Source organism: Heptranchias perlo, chromosome 10 (assembly GCF_035084215.1).
Source record: "Heptranchias perlo isolate sHepPer1 chromosome 10, sHepPer1.hap1, whole genome shotgun sequence".
Taxonomy (NCBI): Eukaryota; Metazoa; Chordata; class Chondrichthyes; order Hexanchiformes; family Hexanchidae; genus Heptranchias; species Heptranchias perlo.
In genome coordinates this window covers 21,899,213-21,921,240 of record NC_090334.1, presented here as the reverse complement: position 1 = coordinate 21,921,240, position 22,028 = coordinate 21,899,213, and the positions used below count along the sequence as shown (strand labels likewise).

The 22,028-nt window shown below is 42.5% G+C and overlaps 1 protein-coding gene across 1 annotated transcript in view; it reads left to right on the top strand.

The window, feature by feature from the left end:
* rab15 (RAB15, member RAS oncogene family) overlaps positions 1 to 22,028 on the top strand; it is a 150,843-nt gene that overhangs the window by 125,150 nt on the left and 3,665 nt on the right. The window contains exons 3-6 of the mRNA XM_067991322.1: positions 13,262 to 13,322; positions 16,608 to 16,685; positions 16,795 to 16,884; positions 21,940 to 22,005. Of these exons, the coding sequence (XP_067847423.1) occupies positions 13,262 to 13,322; positions 16,608 to 16,685; positions 16,795 to 16,884; positions 21,940 to 22,005 (295 nt within the window). The remainder of the gene's footprint in view (positions 1 to 13,261; positions 13,323 to 16,607; positions 16,686 to 16,794; positions 16,885 to 21,939; positions 22,006 to 22,028) is intronic.

Here is a 22,028-nt window from a genome sequence, read left to right as displayed (position 1 = left end):
TGAATTCTATGCTTATAATCTCTCTGGAATTTTCCCAAAGGCTTTTGATGTATCCAGTAATATATTTCTAATTTTTGATGAATTCCAGGCAAAATTGTACAAACTATAAAATTGCTTTTACACAATAATCTGCTAAGTCTTCAATCTATCTAAAACTTAATTTCCTTCCCTACATTACAACAGTGAGTACACTTCAAAAGTACATTGGCTGTAAAGCAATTTGGGATGTCCTGAGGTTGTGAAAGGCGCTGTATTTATTTTTATATCTTTATTTTTCTTTTTTCTCAATTTCTCGATGTCTGAATTTTTTTCCACAATAAAAAATACAGGGGGCAAATTTCACCTTCACCCCAGTTTGTAAATTGGCCGAGACAATCACCCACCCATTGGTGAACCCGTTGTGGGAATAAAAATCGGGCGGGTTCTATAATGGGTGTGCGATCTGCTCTGCCAGTTTACCACCCAAGTGGTGATGGTAAAAATTAGGCCCTCAGAATCTGAGGGGGGCACTGCTTACATATCAAAATAATTTTTTGGGCCATTCAGATATATCTTGCTACAAATACTCCATGTGAAAATCAGTCCAACGCAAGCCAGGGAAATCCCAGATTCAATTCCCGGTTTATGTTGAGTTAGCTGATTTTAGATAGGGTGGTAAAAGCAGCCTCTGTATCTTTAGGTGGGAGGGGGAATCGCCCAGATGTCCCACTCCTGACCGCTGTCCAGTCATCACTTCCACAAGGTGCATGGGGTGGATTTTGGGCAGGTTCCTTTTCCAGTGTGATCACTGCGTGCCCAAACTGAGAGACCCGAGGATCGATGGAAATTAGTCCTTGGGCCTCATCGCTTGGTGCGAGCTACCGGAGATGGTTGCGCATCCACAGGCAGCTCGCCCGAGTGAAGAGATCAACATCGGACCGCCTGCCTCACCGGCAGCAGCCCTCAGCTAAGTCCTGGGTGGTGGGAAGTCGATCCTGGCTAAGATTAGCTCAGGACCCACTTTGATGGATTTACCTGACTGCCAGAGACTGTCCTTCTGGTCCCCAGCGGCGGTGTCCTGCTGCCTGATACCCAGCTCCTGCCCGCCAGCCTCCACCTCATTTCTGCCAGCTTCAGGTGGGAGACCCATTTAAATTAGACCCAGGAGTTAAAATCTCCCGGGCCTCATGCTGCGGGAGGACGGACAGATTGCCACCCACATCAGCCCCCACACACGGCACTCCCGCCCCAGGTTAAAATCAGGGTTTTTGTGTCAACTACTTCCCATTATAAATTTCTGTACCTGCATCTATAATAGGTTTTCCCTATGTAAATTTGTCACCCAATGATTGTGCAATCTTACCACCAGGTTCCCATAAATTATTGAAGATGCTTTCTGAATTTCTTTTCATTCGCCATTTTTTTCTCAGTAACCAAAGTTTCCAAAATAATGGTTTAAGCCATTTTTTTAAAATCAAAGAATGACCTATTTCATAGTAACATGATCAAATTTATTTATTGAATTGTCTTTTGTATTTTTAATGCCTTCTTCAAAATTTTACTTGAAGACTGCAGCCTCTCCTAAAGATCTGGGCTGAAAACCTGGTTCCTTTGCCTAGAGCTGCAACTCTGTACTCATAGATTATTTTTCTTTACTGTCTAACACTTTCCGCTCTGTAGTTTTTCTTCAACTAATTTAGAAAAACAAGAGGACAAATTTGGAAATCTTTATTGACATTAAATTGAGATTGACTGATTATCTAAACAGAGGCGTACGTATGTGTGTGTGTCAGAGAGAGAGAGCAAGAAATGACTTTTTATTGCATACTTGTTGTACCTTTTATTTTGTGTTCTCTTAACTGTAGAAAGTGTATTAAGTAGAGGGAGGAGAGAGAGAGAGAGAGAGAGAGTGGGGTCAGGGTGAGGGGGGAGATGAAGTCTTTACGTAAATATCTGTTCAATTTTAAAAAAACATTGAATTTTGAAGCCAATAATGACAATACTTGTGGTTTATTGAGTTTAAAAAGATATATACTAATTGCTTACACCTATGACAGATATATTCTGATTGCTGATATCAAGAGACAGGCAGAGAGAGAGAGAGAAAGATAAACAGATGACTGGAGAGAAAGGCAGACAGACAGTGCCTTTATCCATTCAAATTTGATTTATTTTTAATAAAAGTAAGTTAAATTATGAAAGCAAACAACATTTCTTTAAGGGAAACATAAAAGGAAGGAAGGAAGGGAAGGAGGTAAACAGGTTGAGGGTGAGGGTGCCTCTGGCTTCTCGCCACCTGTGGATAGTTCAAAGGGGAAAAGGTAGGGGTAGCGATGGGAGTAAAGGGGGTGGTAGGAAGGGGAGGAGAGAGAGGAAGGTGAAGGGGTTACAGACGAAATTGGAATTAGAGGATGGGGAAAAGCATGTGTTTGGGTAGGGGAGGGGATGGGAAGGGAGTCGCTGAGGACCACATTTTTCCTGCAGCCCCCACCCTGAATCAGCCTGCAGCAATTGGTGGTACCTTTCCCCATCACACCTTGCCATCCTTAATCTCCCACCAGAAAGAAAATTGAAAAAAGAAAGAGAAGCAAAAAGAAAAGTTGGGCAGAAAAAGAGGCAGAGAACCAGTAACATAAAGACAGAATGGAGAGAGATCATATTTTCTGACTTACACTGTGCAACCCACGGGGGATTGATTAGCGTCTTTAAAAAAATGTTACCAATCCACACGTTTTGAAGCCACTGCTGCAGAATGAGTTTTCATTTATGTAAATCATGAACTGTAGTCAGATTTGGGAAATTGTTGAGTGGTGTACTCAGGGCTTGCTTGGTGTTGGGGCCATGACAGTTTATGGTTTACATAAATGACCTGGATTCGGAAACTCAATGCAACATGGTCAAATTTGTGGATGATACCAAACTGGACGGGCAGTGGAATCAGAAGAGGCAGCTCAGAAACTACAAAATGAATTGGACAAAATATGTGAGTAGACAGAATAATAGCAGAGATAATTTAATACAGCCAAGTGTAAAGTGCTGCATAAAGGAAGGAAAATTAGGTGACACATGCACTTCATGATTGGTGCCGAAATAGCTAAGCATGAAGCTGTCTCTCTCACTTCTTCTATTTCTATCTCTTTCTGTTCTCTCATTCCATTTTTTTTAAAGTTGTGGAGGCGAAATCCCTGAAGTCATTTAAGAAACCATTAGATGCTACTGTAGGAGAACTTTACGATCTTTCAGGATAAATGAATTAAGATGGGCCGAGTGGCTTTAATTATTAATAAACTTGTGAATTATTATTTGACCTCATTTTATTGATGAAGGTAACAATCTTTATAAACTGACACCTTAAAAATAACATTTTCAAAGGGTATACACAAATAACAACCATATAGATACACCTATAATAAATTTGACTTATTTGAAGTAATGAAACTTTTAAACAATAATAATTGTTGACTGGATCATTTGCAGATGGAGAGAAAGTTGAATGGGGCTTATGGGGAGACATCCTTTTCTACGCCACACTTCCTGAAGTAAACACTGTTCTGGACTGGATTCTCCTCACAGAAGGGGGTATCCCGGATGCAGAAGGGGGTATCCTGGATGCAGAAGATTAACTTGGGAGCAGGAAAAAGAGAAAAACAAACTTAAGTTTCTGCACACTGGTTGCCCTACAAGTCCCTATAGCTCCATTTGATGGGTATTGGTGTAACTGCACATAAACATGGATAGAAATGGATTTTTGCTAGCAGAGGTGTAGAGGTTCCGACTTTAGGACAGTATGCTTGGCAGAGAGGGGACTGCTGTTGACTCTATCCACCTTCTGCTCCAATTCTCGTAGGAACAGTCTTTTATTTGCTTTAAAAAAATACTTTTCACATAGATTTCAAAGAGGCAATGTGGTCATTGAAGTTTTTGGTAAACGCTTTTTCTCTGTTCAACTTGGTATGAAAGTAACAATTGCTGTTGAAATAAGTAGTTTTTGAAATATTACTTTGCCTGACCTTGATGGAATTTGTAAAAAAAAAAGACTCTCCTCAAAAGTGCAGTGATTCATCCGTGCCTTTGTCACCGCTGGACTCAGCTAATCGAATTCTCTCCTGGCCGGCCTCCCTTCTTGCACTCTCCAGAAACTTGAGCTCATCCAAATCTCTGCTGCCCATATCCTAACTCACATCAAGTCCTGTTCACCCATCACTCCTGTGCTGACTGACCCACATTGGCTCCCGGTCTAGCAACGCCTCGATTTTAAAATTCTCATCCTTGTTTTCAAATCCCTTCCTGGCCTCATCCCTCCCTATCTCTGTAACCTCCTCCATCCCTACAACCCTCCAAGATCTCTGCACTCCTCCAATTCTGGCCTCATGCGCACCCCTGATTTTCATCGCTCCACCATTGGCGGCCGGGCCTTCAGCTGCCTAGGCCCTAAGCTCTGGAATTCCCTCCCTAAACCTCTCCACCTCGCTACCTCTCTCTCCTCTCTCCTCCTTTAAGATGCTCCTTCCTCTTTGACCAAGCTTTTGGTCACCTTATGTGACTCGCTGTCAATTTTGTTTGATAATCGTCCTCTGAAGCACCCTGGGATGTTTTACTACGTTAAAGATGCTATATAAATGCAAGTTGTTGTTAACTCTTAACGTCATGTGGTCAATTTACCCATCTACAAGCCATCAACTTCTGAACGGTGCCGATCTGCAACCTTGCCTCTTGGCAGCCATTCTTGGTTTCTACCAACCAAAGACAAAAAATAATCTGCTGACTTTTAATGGACTGAAAGCCTAGTTTTCTTAGGTCGTTTGCACCTCCAAAATCACAAGATAATTATGAATGAGGAAGGTCATTCAGCCTAATTGATTCATCCATGCAGAGGGATCCTAATGTCACTCCATAGAAGCATCCAGTTGTTCCTTCAATTATTTCAGGGTATTTGCCTCTAATCTATCTGGAAATTCATTCCACTCTGTGTGAAGAAGAATTTACTGATAGCAGTCCTAAAATTACCTTTCTCTAGTTTGAACCTTTGTGTCCTAGTTCTATTCCGTGCAGTTTAATTCAGATTATTTTCCTGGTTAACTTTTTCTATACATTTAACAATCTTACATCTACAAGATCATTTCTCAGATGCCTCTATTTCAGGGTGAGAAGCCTAAGTTTCTCCAGTCTTTTCTCATAACTCAGACACCTGACACTAGGGATCATCCGCGTGGCTCTTCTTCACACTGTTCCAGCACTTGAATGTGTCTCTTGTTACTTGGCAACCAGAATTGGATGCAGTATTCAAGCTGCGGATTGACTAGAGCACGATCAAGTTTGATCATTACCAACCTCTGATTTATAGTCTACTGTTTCGGCCATGTAGTTCAACATCCTATAGACTTGTTGATTGGTGTTCTGCATTGCTTGGACATGTTCAGTGTCGAGTCTACTACTTGCTCCTTAACTATTTCCACACCGTTCATGGAGTACTTGTGTTCTCTGTTTTTTCTTCCGAGGTGTGGCACTTTACATGAAGACAGGAGCAGTGCCATAGAAGAAAATGAGTAAGAAGGAGGTTTAAATTTAGCTATTTTAGATTTTAAAAGCACTAGAATATAGAAGATTAGATTTAAGGGGAGAAATCAAACTAAAGTTATAATTACAAAGAGGGTAAGGAAGAATAGGACGAAGAAAAACTATTTCTTTTATCTAGGGCGATCAGTTTCTGGGAAGTCAGGGCAAACAAAAATGGATTGTTAACAATTTGAGTACAGGGCAATGCTTGGACTCAGCCAGCTTCCTGCAAGGACATACACAAGTAACACAGCATGTCCCAATCCAGATTCCGGGAACTCCGTCCCCAAAGGTTTTTACAGGGCTAGATACCCCCAGATTGTTTTGATGAGTACAGTTTTTCACTTTTCTAGTGCCATCAAGTGACACACATTGTTCCCAAAAATGATTTCCATTCCCAGACTGAGGGTTGCATTGGCCCTTTATAGTACTTGTTAATAAGGTGCTGATAATGGTGCTGTGTTGCAGAACAGCTCTGATCCTCAGGCAGGTCATTCCGTAGGCTAGGGACCCCATAAGAATTTAATCCCAAAATAAAGGGAGACGGTTAACACAGAGGTAAGGGCACTTGGGCTGGTCAGGATAGAAACATAGAAAATAGGAGCAAGAGTAGGCCATTCGGCCCTTCGGGCCTGCTCCGCCATTCAAAATGATCATGGCTGATCGTCTAACTCAGTACCCTGTTCCTGCTTTTTCCCCATATCCCTTGATCCCTTTAGCATTAAGAAATATATCTATCTCCTTCTTGAATACATCTAATGACTTGGCCTCCACTGCCTTCTATGGTAGAGAATTCCACAGGTTTATCACCCTCTGAATGACGAAATTTCTCCTCATCTCGATTCTAAATGGCATACCCCGATCCTGAGACTGTGACCCCTGGTTCTGGACTCCCCAACCATCGGGAACATCCTCCCTGCATCTAGTCTGTCTAGTCCTGTTAGAATTTTAAATGTTTCGATGAGATCACCTCTCATTCTTCTAAACTCTGGTGAATATAGGCCCAGTCAACCCAATCTCTCCTCATGCGTCAGTCCTGCCATCCCGGGAATCAGTCTGGTAAACCTCCGTTGCACTCCCTCCATGGCAAGGACATCCTTCCTCAGATAAGGAGACCAAAACTGCACACAATACTCCAGATGTGGTCTCACCAAGGCCCTGTATAACTGCAGTAAGACATCCCTGCTCCTGTACTCAAATCCTCTTGCAATGAAGGCCAACGTACCATTCGCCTTCCTAACTGCTTGCTGCACCTGAATGCTCGCTTTCAGCGACTGGTGTACAAGGACACCCAGGTCTCGTTGCACCTCCCCTTTTTCCAATCTATCACCATTCAGATAATAATCTGCCTTTCTGTTTTTACAACCAAAGTGGATAACCTCACATTTATCCACGTTATACTGCATCTGCCATGTTCTTGCCCACTCACCCAACTTGTCTAAATCACATTGGAGCCTCTTTGCATCCTCCTCACAGCTCACATTCCACCCCAGCTTTGTGTTGTCTGATGAGGGATGAATTGGGAAACAAACCAAAGCATAGCTATTTAACTAATACTGTTTGGGGCAAAACAAGATAAAATGTAGGCTGATTCATTTAAGGGAGGTGTGGCGGCTCAAAAAATAGCATAACACTGAATACATACAGTAATATGGTCTATGACATCCTACAGTCAAGGATGCCAAGGCCTTGGCGAAGGTGCAATGGAGATTTACTCGGATGATACCCGGGACGAGGGACTTCAGTTATGCGGAGAGACTAGAGAAGCTGGAATTGTTCTCCTTACAGCAGAGAACATTATGGGGAGATTTAATAGAGGTGCTCAAAATTATGAAGGGTTTTGATAGTGTACATAGGGAGAAGCTGTTTCTACTGGCGGGAGGGTCAGTAACCAGAGGACACAGATTTAAGATAATTGGCAAAAGAACCAAAGGGAGGATGGGGAAAACTTTATCACGCAGGGAATTGTTATGATCTGGAATGCACCGACTGAAAGGGCGGTGGAAGCAGATTCAATAATAATTTTCAAAAGGGAAAGGAAAAAATTGCAGGGCTCTGGGGAAAGAGCAGCGGAGTGGGATTAACTGGATAGGTATTACCAAGAGCCGAGACAGGTATGATGGGCCGAATGGCCTCCTTCTGTGCTGTATGATTCTATAGTTCTTTTGTAATATTTTGTTAAAAATGGTATTACTGTGAAGGTTATGTTTGCTTTCCTAATCCCTGGCATTTTCAACAAGGTGCAGCTGTATTAACCAATTTGATGGGAATTCATTTTAATACCTGCGAGCTTTTTATTTGCGAAACTGTTTGAAATGTTAATGCCACACCTAACACTGTGAATTGAAACTTGGGCTTTGCAGGATATATTAAGTACCAGTCAAGAAAAAAAATTGCAGGGATTCATAAAGTATTGCTTCAGATAAAAAATAGATTAGAAGAGTATTTCAAGCACATATTGAAAGGGTTATTGCAGTCCATAGAAATGCTTCCTTCTGAAAAGAGAGGAGTTCAGTTAGGTATGGTATTAATTTCTTTGTGGTTTTTGGAAAGGATTTTTTTTTGTAAAATAATATATTGATCTATTTTATTGCATTGTTATAGAAAGCTTAAATCTTTTATGTGCTGTGTAAAGTTTGTCCAGATTTTAAAGGCTGGGAGACAGAACGCTCATAACATGTGTGATGTGCATAGGGTCAGAAACATGACCACACTAATTTTATCATGAAAATTATCCTGGGATTGTTGACTGCCACATGATCCCAGACTATTCTGAGCTGTTCTGTAACAGTGCTTTGATTCCTATCGTATCATTCACTGTGGGCAGGTACCGCTCCACCTCCATTGTAACATTGTACCCTCTTCCTTGCTAGGGTATGGCTCTGCAAGCAATATTTACCTTCTTCCAAATGGTCATTAGTTATGTGTGAGCCCAAGTGGTGAGTTGCAGCAGGCTAATTGATTGGGGGGAAAGGGAGGGGAATCATGGGTGAGATCACCGAATGCCCAACACAGGCGCACTTCCATCAGAGGTCGCTGGACAGCTATCAGGAGTGGGAACCTTGGTCAATTCACCTCTCTCTAACTCAGCAGCACTATGGTCAAGTGAAGGACCCCTATTGCTACACTGACTGAGATCAGGTGATTAAGCACAGACCAGGGATCAAGCCTGGAACCTTCTGTTCGGAATGGATCAGGTCAAGTTGGAACCTGTGTCCTCTCGTACTACTGTCATAGTTTAATTTGAAATATAATTCTGGATTTACCATTTCTATATATTATGTAGGGTCACTTCAGTTGCCTTTTTTCATTGTGATTGCAGGATGATTTGATAGAGGTGTTTAATATGGTGAAGGGATGAGGCAGGGTAGATAGATACAGACTTTGATTGAGGGGTCTAGAATGAGGGGACATAGGTACAAGTTTAAATGTGAGAGCAAGGGAAACTTTTTTAACACAGAGGGTTGTGAGGCTGTGGAATTAACGACTGGAGTTAGTGATTGAAGCAGAGACCATGTCAACATTTAAGGTTATGTTTGATATGTAGTTGAAGGAAAAGGAAGTAAAGGGATATGGGAACAGGGCAAGCATGTGGGATTAGGACTGTTGCTTGTATGAAGATAAATACCAACATGGACTGGTTGGGCCAAATGGCTTGTTTCTATGTTGTAATTTCCATGTAATTGCTGAAATCTTCCCGCTGATGCAGACGAGTGGAAGAACTCCCGTGGAAGTTCATCCTCATCGACTGTAACTTCTGAAATGTATTTCTTTTATGGCTTTTAACAAGTGCCTACGCTGGTCAACTGCCGAGAACCTGCAAGATCGAGCGAAGTGAAAAATGGGCTGCCGATTCATTGTCGCCTGATTTGTGCTAATGCCCAAGACCAGTTTATATCTCAATGCTTCAACCAACAATGACATTATATTTGTCCAAGGACACGTGAGATGTGTTTGCTTAACTACTGCAAAAGCAATATTTTCCATTGCTTTCCTCTGTGACTTCTGCTGTTCATGATACCAACATAAAGCTCCGCAGATGATTGTTTTGTAGACAAAAGGCACATTGCATTTATCTCCTTTTGAGGATTGGAGCAGAATTTCTTCACAATTTAAAAGAACTTGTCAACTTTTATTAAAAAATGTGTCTAGAAAATATGCTTCTTATCATTCCAAAGTGATGTGACAGAGGTATGTTCTTGGGATTACTCACACGGCAAGCTCCCAGCTTCAACCCCTGTTTCCATCTAGGGGCGGCAGGGGGCTGGGGAATGAGAAGAGATGGCAGATCATAAGGCAAGTCAAGCTGTACTCTCATGGGTTGATCTCCTGATACCTGGTTATTAAGCTGCACAGTTAGGATTCTGGGAGCAGGTCACCTAACCAACCTGAGATAGGGGCCATAGCGTGTGGTTAGAGCAGCCCTAACGTAAGGAAGGGGAAGAAAAATGTGACTATTTGAAGTCCTCACGTACAGAGACAGCTCAAAGCATTTTGCAAGCTGAGAAGAAGATAAAACGGGAAATACAGTTGAAGATGAGATTTTTGAGGAAGGTTTTGAAATTGGAGGTGGTAAGTTGGGGTGATCTAGAGGGAGCAGTTTGCAGAGGACAGGGGTGTAGTGACTGAACGAGTAGACGCTGATGAGAGAATGGGGAAGAAGGAGTCAGAGGATTGGAAGGTGCATGTGGAGCGTATGTCTGGAGCAGATCGGTGAAATAAGGTGTGTTGAGGCCGTGGAGGGATTTGAAAGTGAGGACAAAGATCTGGAAGTCAATTCAATGGGCACAGGGAACCAGTGAAGCTAGGGATGGACAGGGGTGATGGGAGTGTGGGAGAGAATAAAGGCCACAGCATTCTCAATGAGCTGGGATATGTGAAGGGGAGAGGCTGACTAAGGGAACTTAGAGAAATTAAGCCCCAAGGTAATGTAGGATTTTGGCAGTAATACGGAGAGGTAAGAATGGAAGAGGTAAATTTAGGGAGATGGAAGAGCTTGGTCTTGGTAATGGAATGGATGTGAGGGAGAAAACTGAGCTCAGGGTCGAGCAATACACGGAGGTGCCGCCCGTGCCCCTGGATTTCAATTGCTATCTCAGAACAAAACAAAAAAGTGCTCTGTGGTCCCATGCATTTTCATAATGACCACAGAACATTCAACAATAGACATTGGCAGAGGCTCGTGACTGAGGGTGAAGATTGACTGAAAATGGAAATCTGAAGCCCATTTAGTATTGAACAGTTTGAAAGTGTGATTAATTTTAGCAATATCTTGTTCGTCAGAAACCTACAAAGCAATAAATGGCTCCTGTGTGAATTAAATGTCTGAACGTTCAATCAAAGTGCAAGTATCATTTGTTATCAAATAAAGCTCCAGCTAACGGAACACATGCTATTGCTATTTTACTTTGTTTTAGGAACTAATGATGTTGCAAGGCTAACATGAGGACTGAGCCCCAAAAACACTTGCAGTAATTGACTGTATGAGCATATTTGACCCTTTTTAGTTACCCAGGAATTCCAATATGTGGTTACAGTGGGGCTGATTTTCTTCCATGCCCCGGATGCGTCTATTCCTGGGACGCAAGCAGGCAAAGAAGGGGCGGAGACCTGTTGGCTCGGTTTCTGCCCCGAATGCAATTCACGTACAGGTATGGTCACGGTTAGGGTTGGGGCAGAGACATTGTGCTTAAAAGAGGTGCTGGCATGGAAGTCTAATTTAAAAGAGCTGGACGTGACATTATTAAGGCCTACGCATCTATTCTTTAAACGATGGTGGAAAGTCACTTGATAGCACCCACATAAACTGGGTGTTCTGGTTCGCTACAATGTGTTTAAATTGTCAGTATTTGAAAGAGACAGATACCAACTTAAAATAGTAAGTGGCAACGTGGTGAGAAAAATTCAAAAGTTTATCATTGTAGTAGGCCATTGAGGCCAGGAGCCTTTAAGGAGGGCAAGGGAGTTCTGTGCTCCCATCACCTCCCTTAGCACAAATACATTCAGAATCCCATTGTACACTTGCTACTTGGTGGAAGAGGAGGAGGTAGAGGAGAAAGAAGACTATTTGGATGCCAGGGAAGGAGTGCATCCTATGCGCCGTTACCCTGCCAAACGTACATATCAACCACAAGAGAACAATCTGGATCTCTCACAGGACCAATGCTGTTGGAGGCTACAATTCATCAGGGATGCAGTGACAGAGCTATGTGCTGTGCTGCAGAAGGATCTGCAGCCCAACTGCAGGGCAGGCACGGCACTGCCACTGAAGCTACCTTGAATTTGTTTTGCTTCGGTCTTTCTGGGGGTGCAGTGGGACATCAGTATGATTCTGCAGTGTATCTCTGCACAAAAAAGGTAACTGATGCCTTGGTTGTCAGAGCAGCCATGCACATCACATTCCTCCACAGACAACAGAGAGCAATAGGAGGGAGCCCAAGGTTTTTAAAGAATGGCATAATTCCCCTAAAGTCCAGAGTGTCATTAATAGCACGCTTATAGCTCGATGAAAGCCTCTTTTATTTCATCACTGTTCAGCTTGTGCGAGACTATCTGTACTGATTGGATGAATGCAGCAGCTTAATGCAATCATTTTATAACAGTCCATCTTGCTACCGTTATTTGTCGATATATAGCAAGTCAAAGTTTGGATCCTGGGAGACCAAGCATACCCGCCGATACCTTTGCTTACGATCCTTCTGTGGCATTCCTACACCAAGCCAAGCACAGAAACAATGAAGCACATGCCTGCATGTTTCTACGAGATCTATTATTTCCAGTGCCTAGGCCTGGAGAGTCCTTCAGTATAACCTAGCCAAAGTTTCTTGGATCATTGTAGTCTGCTGCATTTTCCGTAACATGGCAACTCCCCATCAATAACTCTCCCCATTTGATCAGCAAACCTGTCCAAGGATAAGGTGACATTGCAGCCCAAGGCCTATATGGCAGTAATCTGAGCATTCAGAAGAGACGCCAAGAATGTCTTCATGGAAAGTGCACTTGGGAAACTTTTTATTGTTTGTTTTGCAAACACATAATACGACGACCAAAGTCATGTTGAGAAGAATTTGTAGTGCGATTTGCATTTGCAGACCTTGTGATGAAAGTGATGAGCACAGCTCTACCGGCCCTTCTCTCCTTCAAATAAAAAAAACAAAAATGGTTTGCTGGACACTCATGAAGAAAATGCTCCTTTTAAAGAACAGACTTAAGGTTGATATTGCAGCTTGAGTATAACCCACTTTTTGTTGTGGAGCACTGCATCTGAATATCTAAATATATCTGTGTCTCATCGGAACAGGAGTAGGCCATTCAGCCCCTCAAGCTTGTTCCGCCATTCAGTTAGATCATGGCTGATCTGCACCTTAACTCCATCTACCCACCTTAGTTCTGTAACCCTTAATACCCTTGCCTAACAAAAATCTATCAATCTCGGTTTTGAATTTTTCAATTGGCCCCAGCCTCAACAGCTTTTTGCGGGAGAGAGTTCCAGATTTCCACTACCCTTTGTGTGAAGAAATGCTTTCTGACATCACCCCTGAACGGCCTAGCTCTAATTTTGTTATGCCTCCTTGTTCTGGACTTATAAAGGCGAGGTTGATAAATAGATTGGTGGAGAAAATAGGGACTTATTGATTGTGGAGTAATATGCAGTTTGTGTAATTAGAATTTTTCTGAGTATGGCAGTTGTAATCTTAATACTTTTATCTTAAAATTCTTTTCTCAGGGATACTGCAGGGCAGGAGCGATACCAGACTATCACAAAGCAGTACTACAGACGGGCCCAGGTAAACTCCAGTATATTACGCTGCATTTCTGGGAAAAGAGCATAAGATAGAGAGATGACACAATTGAGTTTAAAACTAATTGAAATTTAAAGCAAACAAGCTTTCTGTGATGGTTTAGTGGGTAAATGTTTGCGACTGATTTCACATAATCGTTACAAGTTGTTTTCATTTGTGCTTATGTTTTTGTCATTTGCTATATGTGGTGTCGCACTGACCATACCAACCATAGGGCTCAGGCTTGGTCCTCACTGATTTTAACCATGGCTGCAGTTGAGGGTGATACAGTTAGCCTTAGTGACGCTGGCTGGGAAGATTAAGCTGGAGTGCCTGCTTTTTGTCGCAACCCAGTGACTCCAACTGGAAAGTGATAGTACAGATGTCAAGTGACGATAATAGCAGACTTGACTATGATATTCTCCACTGCCAAATAGTATGCCAACACTCAGGGGTCGATTTTAACCCTCCTCACCCAGCGAGAATGGTGCGTGGGAGGGGTTAAGATCAGGACGATTCCACTTACCGGCCAGAGGCCGCAACGTTCCCGCCCAGTGACGTCTTATCTTCACTGACTTTGAAGTTGGCCGAGGCTTCCGCTGCAGGCAAGCAAGGATCTAATTTAAATGTTAAAGTCTTGGCCCAATAACGTCATCGGTACCGCAGCGTGATTTTTACGAAGGCTCAGCGGGAGGCCTGCTCGGTGTCAAATCTGCTAGAGAAACCTGACAGGATGCAGCAGGGGCCAGAAAAGTCCAAGATCAGTAACATTATTGATTGTTCAGAGGAACAGGAAGAAATCTTGCCCTGACCTTCCCTCTCTCGCCCCACACTAACATCTGTTTGGGAATCCCTCCCCCCTCCTCTCCCCCCACCTCCCCCAGCTCTTACCTTATGCCGGGACCCGTTATCTGAGGTCTCCGCATCAATTCCCGCACCCACCCGCCGGCCAGGTAATGAATCTGGCCGGGTTTGAGTGGGACTCTGGGTAGATTTACTCAAATGAGACCTGGCTATTATGATCGACCGGGCTTCCATGCCACCGGACTGTCCGGGTGGGGCACCCACTTCGGGGCTCACGCGCACCTCCCCCACCCCTCCCCCCTTTTAAAACCGGGGCCTCAGTATCTGAACTCATGTATAAATAATGACCATTTGGAGGTAGGTATCAGAGGGCTGCCGATTTCCATGTACTACACTATGAGTCAGCACGGGATGGAAATTGGAAAAACTAACAAGCAAAGTTCCTATTAACTCTTGGGTGTTGTGGTACTGAACCATGCAGATGACGAACATGGCTGCTTTGTTCTTTCATGTGACGTGAGTTATCAGATCTCAGCCAAGACAGAGCGAGGCTATCAGTAAAATTAGGGAGTGGAAAAGTCAACCAGGATTCTTTATTCTGATTATTATTCGGTGATGGCTGCTGCAAATATACACATTGGGTGTTGTGAGGACAGGCAGGTCTGGCCTTTGCTGCTACAGTCTCCCACTATTGAATAGCCCATTGACCTGCACATATGAAGAAAGGCCAGGTACTGACTGGATACTGTCAGGTGGGAAACTACCTCATCAAGTCGTCCCCTTCTGGAAAAGAGTAAAATTGGATGAAAAGATATTAAAAAAATGAAGAAACATTCCAAGATAAATGAGTTTCCAGATATTAAAGTTGCTGTTGGAATTAGAAAACAAGTCCCAGTGATAATTCACTCCTGGCACTCTTATTAGCTGCTGTGTTTTGAACAAAATACAAACAAAATCATTGGATCTGCTTATTGTTGAGCCAGCCAACTTAAATGGAGTCTAAGATTTACAGCAGATGCGACAGCCTTCAGTTTAAAAGTAGCTTTAGCTACCTGGATTTGCATTTTTAGAGGCCTCTTAACAGCTCAACATCACAACCATGCTCTAGATCCCATATCTAGATCATGATAACAATCCACATTGATAAGATGCATTATTGGAGTTTTTTGAGGATGTAACTGGTAGAATAGATAAGGGAGAACCAGTGGATGTGGTTTATTTGGATTTTCAGAAGGCCTTTGATAAGGTCCCACATAAGAGGTTAGTGTGCAAAATTAAAGCACATGGGATTGGGGGTAATATACTGGCATGGATTGAAAATTGGTTAACCGACAGGAAACAGAGAGTAGGAATAAACGGGTCTTTATCGGGGTGGCAGGTGGTGACTAGTGGGGTACCACAGGGATCAGTGCTTGGGCCCCAGCTATTCACAATATATATCAATGATTTGGATGAGGGAACCAAATGTAATATTTCCAAGTTTGCTGATGACACAAAACTAGATGGGATCGTGAGTTGTGAGGAGGATGCAAAGAGGCTTCAAGGTGATTTAGACAAGTTGAGTAAGTGGGCAAATACATGGCAGATGCAGTATAACGTGGATAAAGGTGAAGTTATCCACTTCAGAAGGAAAAACAAAGGCAGAGTATTATTTAAATGGTAATAGATTGGGAAATGTTGATGTACAAAGGGACCTGGGTGTCTTTGTACATCAGTCACTGAAAGCAAACGTGCAGGTGCAGCAAGCAGTTAGGAAGGCAAATGTTATGTTGGCCTTCATTGCAAGAGGATTTGCGTACAGGAGCCAGGATGTCTTACTGCAGTTATACAGGGCCTTGGTGAGACCACACCTGGAGTATTGTGTGCAGTTTTGGTCTCCTTACCTAAGAAAGGATATACTTGCCATGGAGGGAGTGCAGCGAAGGTTTACCAGACTGATTCCTGGGATGGCAGGATTGTCATATGAGGAGAGATTGGGTTGACTCGGCCTGTATTCACTCGAGTTTAGAAGAATGAGAGGGGATCTCATTGAAATGTATAAAATTCTGTCAGGGCTAGACAGACTGGATGCACGGCTGATGTTTCCCCTGGGGTCCAGAATAAGGGGTCACAATCTCAGGATACGGGGTAGGACATTTAGGACTGAGATGAGGAGAAATTTCATCACTGAGGGTGGCGAACCTGTGGAATTCTCTACCACAGAAGGCTGTGGAGGCTAAGTCACTGAATATATTTAAGAACGAACTAGATAGATTTCTAGACACAAAAGGCATCATGGGGTAAGAGGAGAGAGTGGGGATATGATATTGAGATAGAGGATCAGCCATGATCATAATGAATGGCGGAGCAGGCTCGAAGGGCTGAATGGCCTACTCCTGCTGCTATTTTCTATATTTCTATTGTGTCCACGGTAGGGTTGCTATCATGAGAGTGACACATTTTCCACTAACTTCTGTAATAAATAGGTTTATTGCCCTTTATTTATAGGGAATTTTTTTGGTGTATGATATCACAAGTGAACGCTCCTTTCAACACATTATCAAGTGGGCCAGTGATGTCGATGAGGTAAGAGAGGAAGTAACTCTGCATAATCTTATCTTTGAACTAAAATTGTTCAGATTTTAGCCTTGTTCAGATTTTAGCCTATTACTCACAGTGTGTGCTTTCCCTCCAGTATGCACCTGAAGGTGTTCAGAAAATTCTCATAGCCAACAAAGCTGATGAGGAACAGAAAAGGCAAGTGGGTGCAGAACAAGGTCAAAAGGTAAGTGTTTTCTGAATGGTGTCGTTTGTTGACCGGAGGTCACCGGTTACGGTTATTGGCTTAGTACAAAGAGGAGAAGAGTCAATTCTCTCTTAACTCTCAATTCGCTTTATTCACACCGTTAGATTATATACATATAGCTTATACGTCTGGTTAGATATAGACATGCAGTTTGCACCAGGTTATACAGTTTTATACCCAAACTAGGATCTAAACGCACACCCACTAGGTTTCTCTGACACTCCCTGAGTGGTCACAGAATATAAAGGATAATACCCGAAAAGGCCAGGCGTTCCGTTCTCTCTCTCTCTCTCTCTCTCTCGACGTTGTCTCTATGTCCCTGACGTAGGTTCTTCCACTTCCGCGATGGTTGGTCTCCGGAGTCTTCGCTCTGGCTCCACGCCCCAGATTCTTCATTCTTATTCCGAATCTTATCTCTTCAAGCTGTGCTGTCTCTCTCCCTTTGGTTTAGGCTTGCTCGCCTCATTGGCTCTGTCCCAAGGACTTAGGTAGCATTACCTCATTACTCCTTTCCTAAATAAGGACTTGTGTCTTATCACATCTCCTTTGTCTTTCACAAAACTTAGCTAATTCAAACCGGTTCCAGCCAGCTCAGGCCAGCGACTGAACTCAGGTTACTTCAGTTCAAAAGTTGCTTTTGCCTATGTGTCAGCAGCTGATGTCACAGGTTACTGCAGCCCCTGGCCAACAAGTTATTTACATAGTAAGGGTTAAAATGATGGCGGGTAATTTTTTTTTTCTTTACAGTTGGTGATATTGCAATTCCTAGGTCAGGAACAAGTCCAATATAAGGGCTAAAGAACACCTGTGGCAATCTCCAACATCTTGCCCCTGCGGGGGAGGGTTTAAATTAATTTGGCAGGGGAATGGGCACCAGGATGAAACATTAGAGAGGAGAAACAAGGTGCACAGAGGAGTGGGAGGGACAAATAACACTAGAGTAAAGACTAGTTCAGAAATAGGAGGGATCAGACAGGCGGCAAATGCGAGGCAGCCTAACATGAGTTTGGAGTGCATGTGTGTAAATGTATGTCGCGTGGTAAATAAGGTTGGTGAGCTGCAGGCTCAAGTTGCCGCATAGGACTATGATACAGTGGCAATAATAGAGACCTGGCTCAAAGAAGGGGAGGATTGGGTACTTAATATTCCTGGCCACAAGGTATTAAGGAAAGATAGGGAAAGAAAGAAAGCAGGAGGGGTGCGGGGGTGTCAGTATTGATCAAAGAAACTATTATAGCACTGGAAAGAATTGATGTAGTTGTGGGGTCAAAGACAGAATCTAGTTGGTTAGAATTTAGGAACAATAGAGGAGCGATTGTGCTACTGGGTCTGTAATATAGGCCACCAATTAGTGGGAAGAAGATAGAGGAACAAATTTGCAGGCAAATTACAGAAAGATGCAAGAACTATGGAGTAGTGATAATGGGGGACTTCAATTATCCCAATATAGACTGGGACAGTAACAATGTAAAGGGCAAAGAGGAGGAGGAATTCCTGAAAAGTGCATAAGAGAACTTTCTTGAACAGTGTATTTCCAGCCCAACGAGGAAGGAAGCAGTGCTGGATCTAGTTCTGGGGAATGAAGTGGGGGAACATTTGGGGAACAGTGATCATATCATTCGGCTTAGAATAGTTTTGGAAAAGGACAAGGAACAATCAAATGTGAAAATACCTAACTGGAGGAGAGCTAATTTCAGTGAGTTAAAAAGGGATCTTGCCCAGGTGGGTTGGAATCAAAAATTGGCAGGCAAAACAGTAATTGAACAATGGGAGGCCTTCAAGGAGGAGATGGATCGGGTACAAAGTCGACACATTCCCACGAGGGGGAAAGAAAAGGTATCCAAAGCTAGAGCTCCCTAGATGACTAAAGATATAGAAATTAAAATGAAACAGAAAAAGAAGACTTATGACAAATGTACAGTTAATAATAGTGGAGAACCAGGCTGAATACAGAAAATATAGAGGAGATCTAAAAAGGAAATAAGAGGGGCAAAGAGAGAGTATGAGAATAGATTACCAGCTAACATAAAAGGGAACTCAAAAGTCTTTTATAAACGTAAAAGGGTTGTCAAAGGAAGAGTGGGACTGATTAGGGACAATAAAGGAAATCTTCTTGTGGAGGCAGGGGCATGGCTGAGGTACTAAATGAATACTTTGCATCGGTCTTCACTGGAGAACAGGAGGCTGCCATTGAAGCAGTAAAGGAGGAGGTAGTAGCGATATTGGATAGGATAAAAATAAATAAAAGGGAGGTACTTAAAAGATTGGTAGTACTCAAAGTAGAAAAGTCACCCGGTCCAGATGGGATACATCCCAGGTCACTGAGGGAAGTAAGGCTGGAAATTGCAGAGGCTCTGGCCACAATCTTCCAATCCTCCTTAGATATGGGGACAGCACCAGAGGACTGGAGGATTGCAAATGTTACACCCCTGTTCAAAAAAGAGGAAAAGTGATAAACCCGGCAATTACAGGCCAGTCAGCCTCACGGTGTTGGGGAAACTTTTAAGGACAATAATCTGGGACAAAATTAATTGGCACTTGGAAAGTATGAGCAAATAAATGAATTTTGGCACGGATTTGTTAAAGGCAAATCGTGCTTGACTAACTTGATTGATTTCTTTGATGAAGTAACGGAGAGGATTGATGAGGGTAGTATGGTTCATGTGTATATGGACTTTCAAAAGGCGTTTGATAAAGTACCATGTAATAGACTTGTTTGCAAAATTCAAGCCCATGGGATTAAAAATACAATGGCAGCATGGATACAAAATTGGCTACAGGACAGAAAGCAAAGAGTAGTGGTGAATGGTTGTTTTTCAGACTGGAGGGAAGATTCCAATGGTGTTCTCCAGAGGTTGGTACTAGGACGACTGCTCTTTTTGATATACATTAATGACCTGGACTTGGGTATAGAGGGTATAATTTCAAAGTTTGCAGATGACATAAAACTCGGAAATGTAGTAAACAATGTGGAGGATAGTAACAGACTTCAGGAGGACATAGACAGACTGGTGAAATGGGCAAACACGTGGCAGATGAAATTTAATGCAGAGAAGTGTGAAGTGATGTATTTTGGTAGGAAGAATGATGAGGCAATGTAAACTAAATGGTACAATTTTAAAGGGAGTGCAGGAACAAAGAGACCTGGGGGTGTATGTACACAAATCTTTGAAGGCAGCCGGACAAGTTGAAAAGGCTGTTAAAAAAGCATATGGGATCCTGGGCTTTATTATTGGAGGCATAGAATACAAAAGCAAGGAAATTATGCTAAAACTTTATAAAACACTGGTTAGGCCTCAGCTGGAGTATTGTGTTCAATTCTGGGCACCACACTTTAGGAAGGATATCACGGTCTTAGAGAGGGTGCAGAAAAGGTTTACTAGAATGGTACCAGGGATGAGGGACGTCAGTTATGTGGAGAGACTGGAGAAGCTGGGGTTGTTCTCCTTAGAACAGAGAAGGTTAAGGGGAGATTTGATAGAGGTGTTCAAAATCATCAATGGTTTTGATATAGTAAATAAGAAGAAACTGTTTCCAGTTGCAGAAGGGTCAGTAACCAGAGGACACAGATTTAAGATGATTGGCAAAAGAATCAAAGGCGACATGAGGAAACATTTTGTTACGCAACAAGTTGTTATGATCTGGAATGCATTGCCTTAAAGGGTGGTGGAAGCAGATTCAATAGTAACTTTGAAAAGGGAATTAGATAAATACTTGAAGGGAAAAAATTTACAGAGCCACGCAGAAGGAGCAGGGGAATGGGACTAATTAGATAGCTCTTTAAAGAGCTGGCACAGGCATGATGGGCCAAATGGCCGCCTCCTGTGCTGTACCATACTATGATACCATCTCACAGGCTCAGTAAATGCTGCCCAATTCCCATTGTCCACATCCTCTACCCTGGGTCTATCAGAGTAGATGTTGCTGAACTGAGATGTTCGAGCTATGTGGACTTTGTCAGACAGCTTCTGGCTGAGGTTGCCTTGACTCTTTGTGTTGAACCTTTGACAACCAGTCATGAGAGTTAGTGTCCCACTGTTCAGAAATGAGCATCTGACTCACCGTGCTGAAACTTGTCTCTTTTTGGCTGTTTCTCCCCTATTGCGTTTGAAGATTACTGTTACAGTACAATGTATAGGATATTAAATTCTGGAGATCTGGAACATGTGAACTATCCATCCTAAATCAGTTTCATTGTTTTATTTGTTATTGTATTAGAGTGTGAGGATTTGACATTCTCACTGTTCAATTTATATATAAAAGTAATTATTATTTTGTTTTTATTTTGAATTACCTTTTTTATACTTTTTTTTCATTTTAATTTCTTCTTTTTGTAGTCCCCTAGTGTTTGTGCCATGGATTCCAGCTGAGAGCTTGTGAATATGTGCCAAGCCCTGCTTGGTGACCAGCCAGTAGGGATGACAAGTGCGGCCTGAAGTAGAGCATCTGGCAGCTCAGTCAGCCTCACCTCCGCTTCATTTTGCTGTTACTGACATTCCAATGGAGTTCAGCAACTCGTCATTACAGAGATGCCAGTCAGCAAATGTCAGCAAAGATTAAGATTCCTAACCTGGTCTCCTTATCAGTATGCACAGCTGAGTCTCATGCAACATGACCAGATCATCAGAATGTGCTGGATGACAGAAGGATGAGACTCATGAGTCAGTGTCCTTGCCTATCTTCTGTTTGGATTGATAATCTGCAGCAGAGTCGAACATTTTAGATATCAATTTTTATTTTTTAAAGCAATGTTAAAACAATTAAACCAAATATTATGTTGTTAACTACTGTGTGTGATTGAGCACAGAAAATTGTGTAGCATTATGGTACCTTTAACTGGCTCGATGTGAGTTCGTCAACATCTGAGGATACTTCCCAACTAATTAGCTTTCAAATATTCAAGTCTGTGAGCGTGAAGTGCATTATCTTCTGTTGTGTTATTTCTTTTGATAGAAGGAGCTCACTGGATATGCCTAATATTTTATTCATCGTTTGATCTATTGTTAAATTTTCTTTCAACATTTCCTTCCATAGCTTGCAAAAGAATATGGAATGGACTTCTTTGAAACAAGTGCCTGCACCAATTATAACATTAAAGAGGTCAGTGGAAGCATTATATTCAC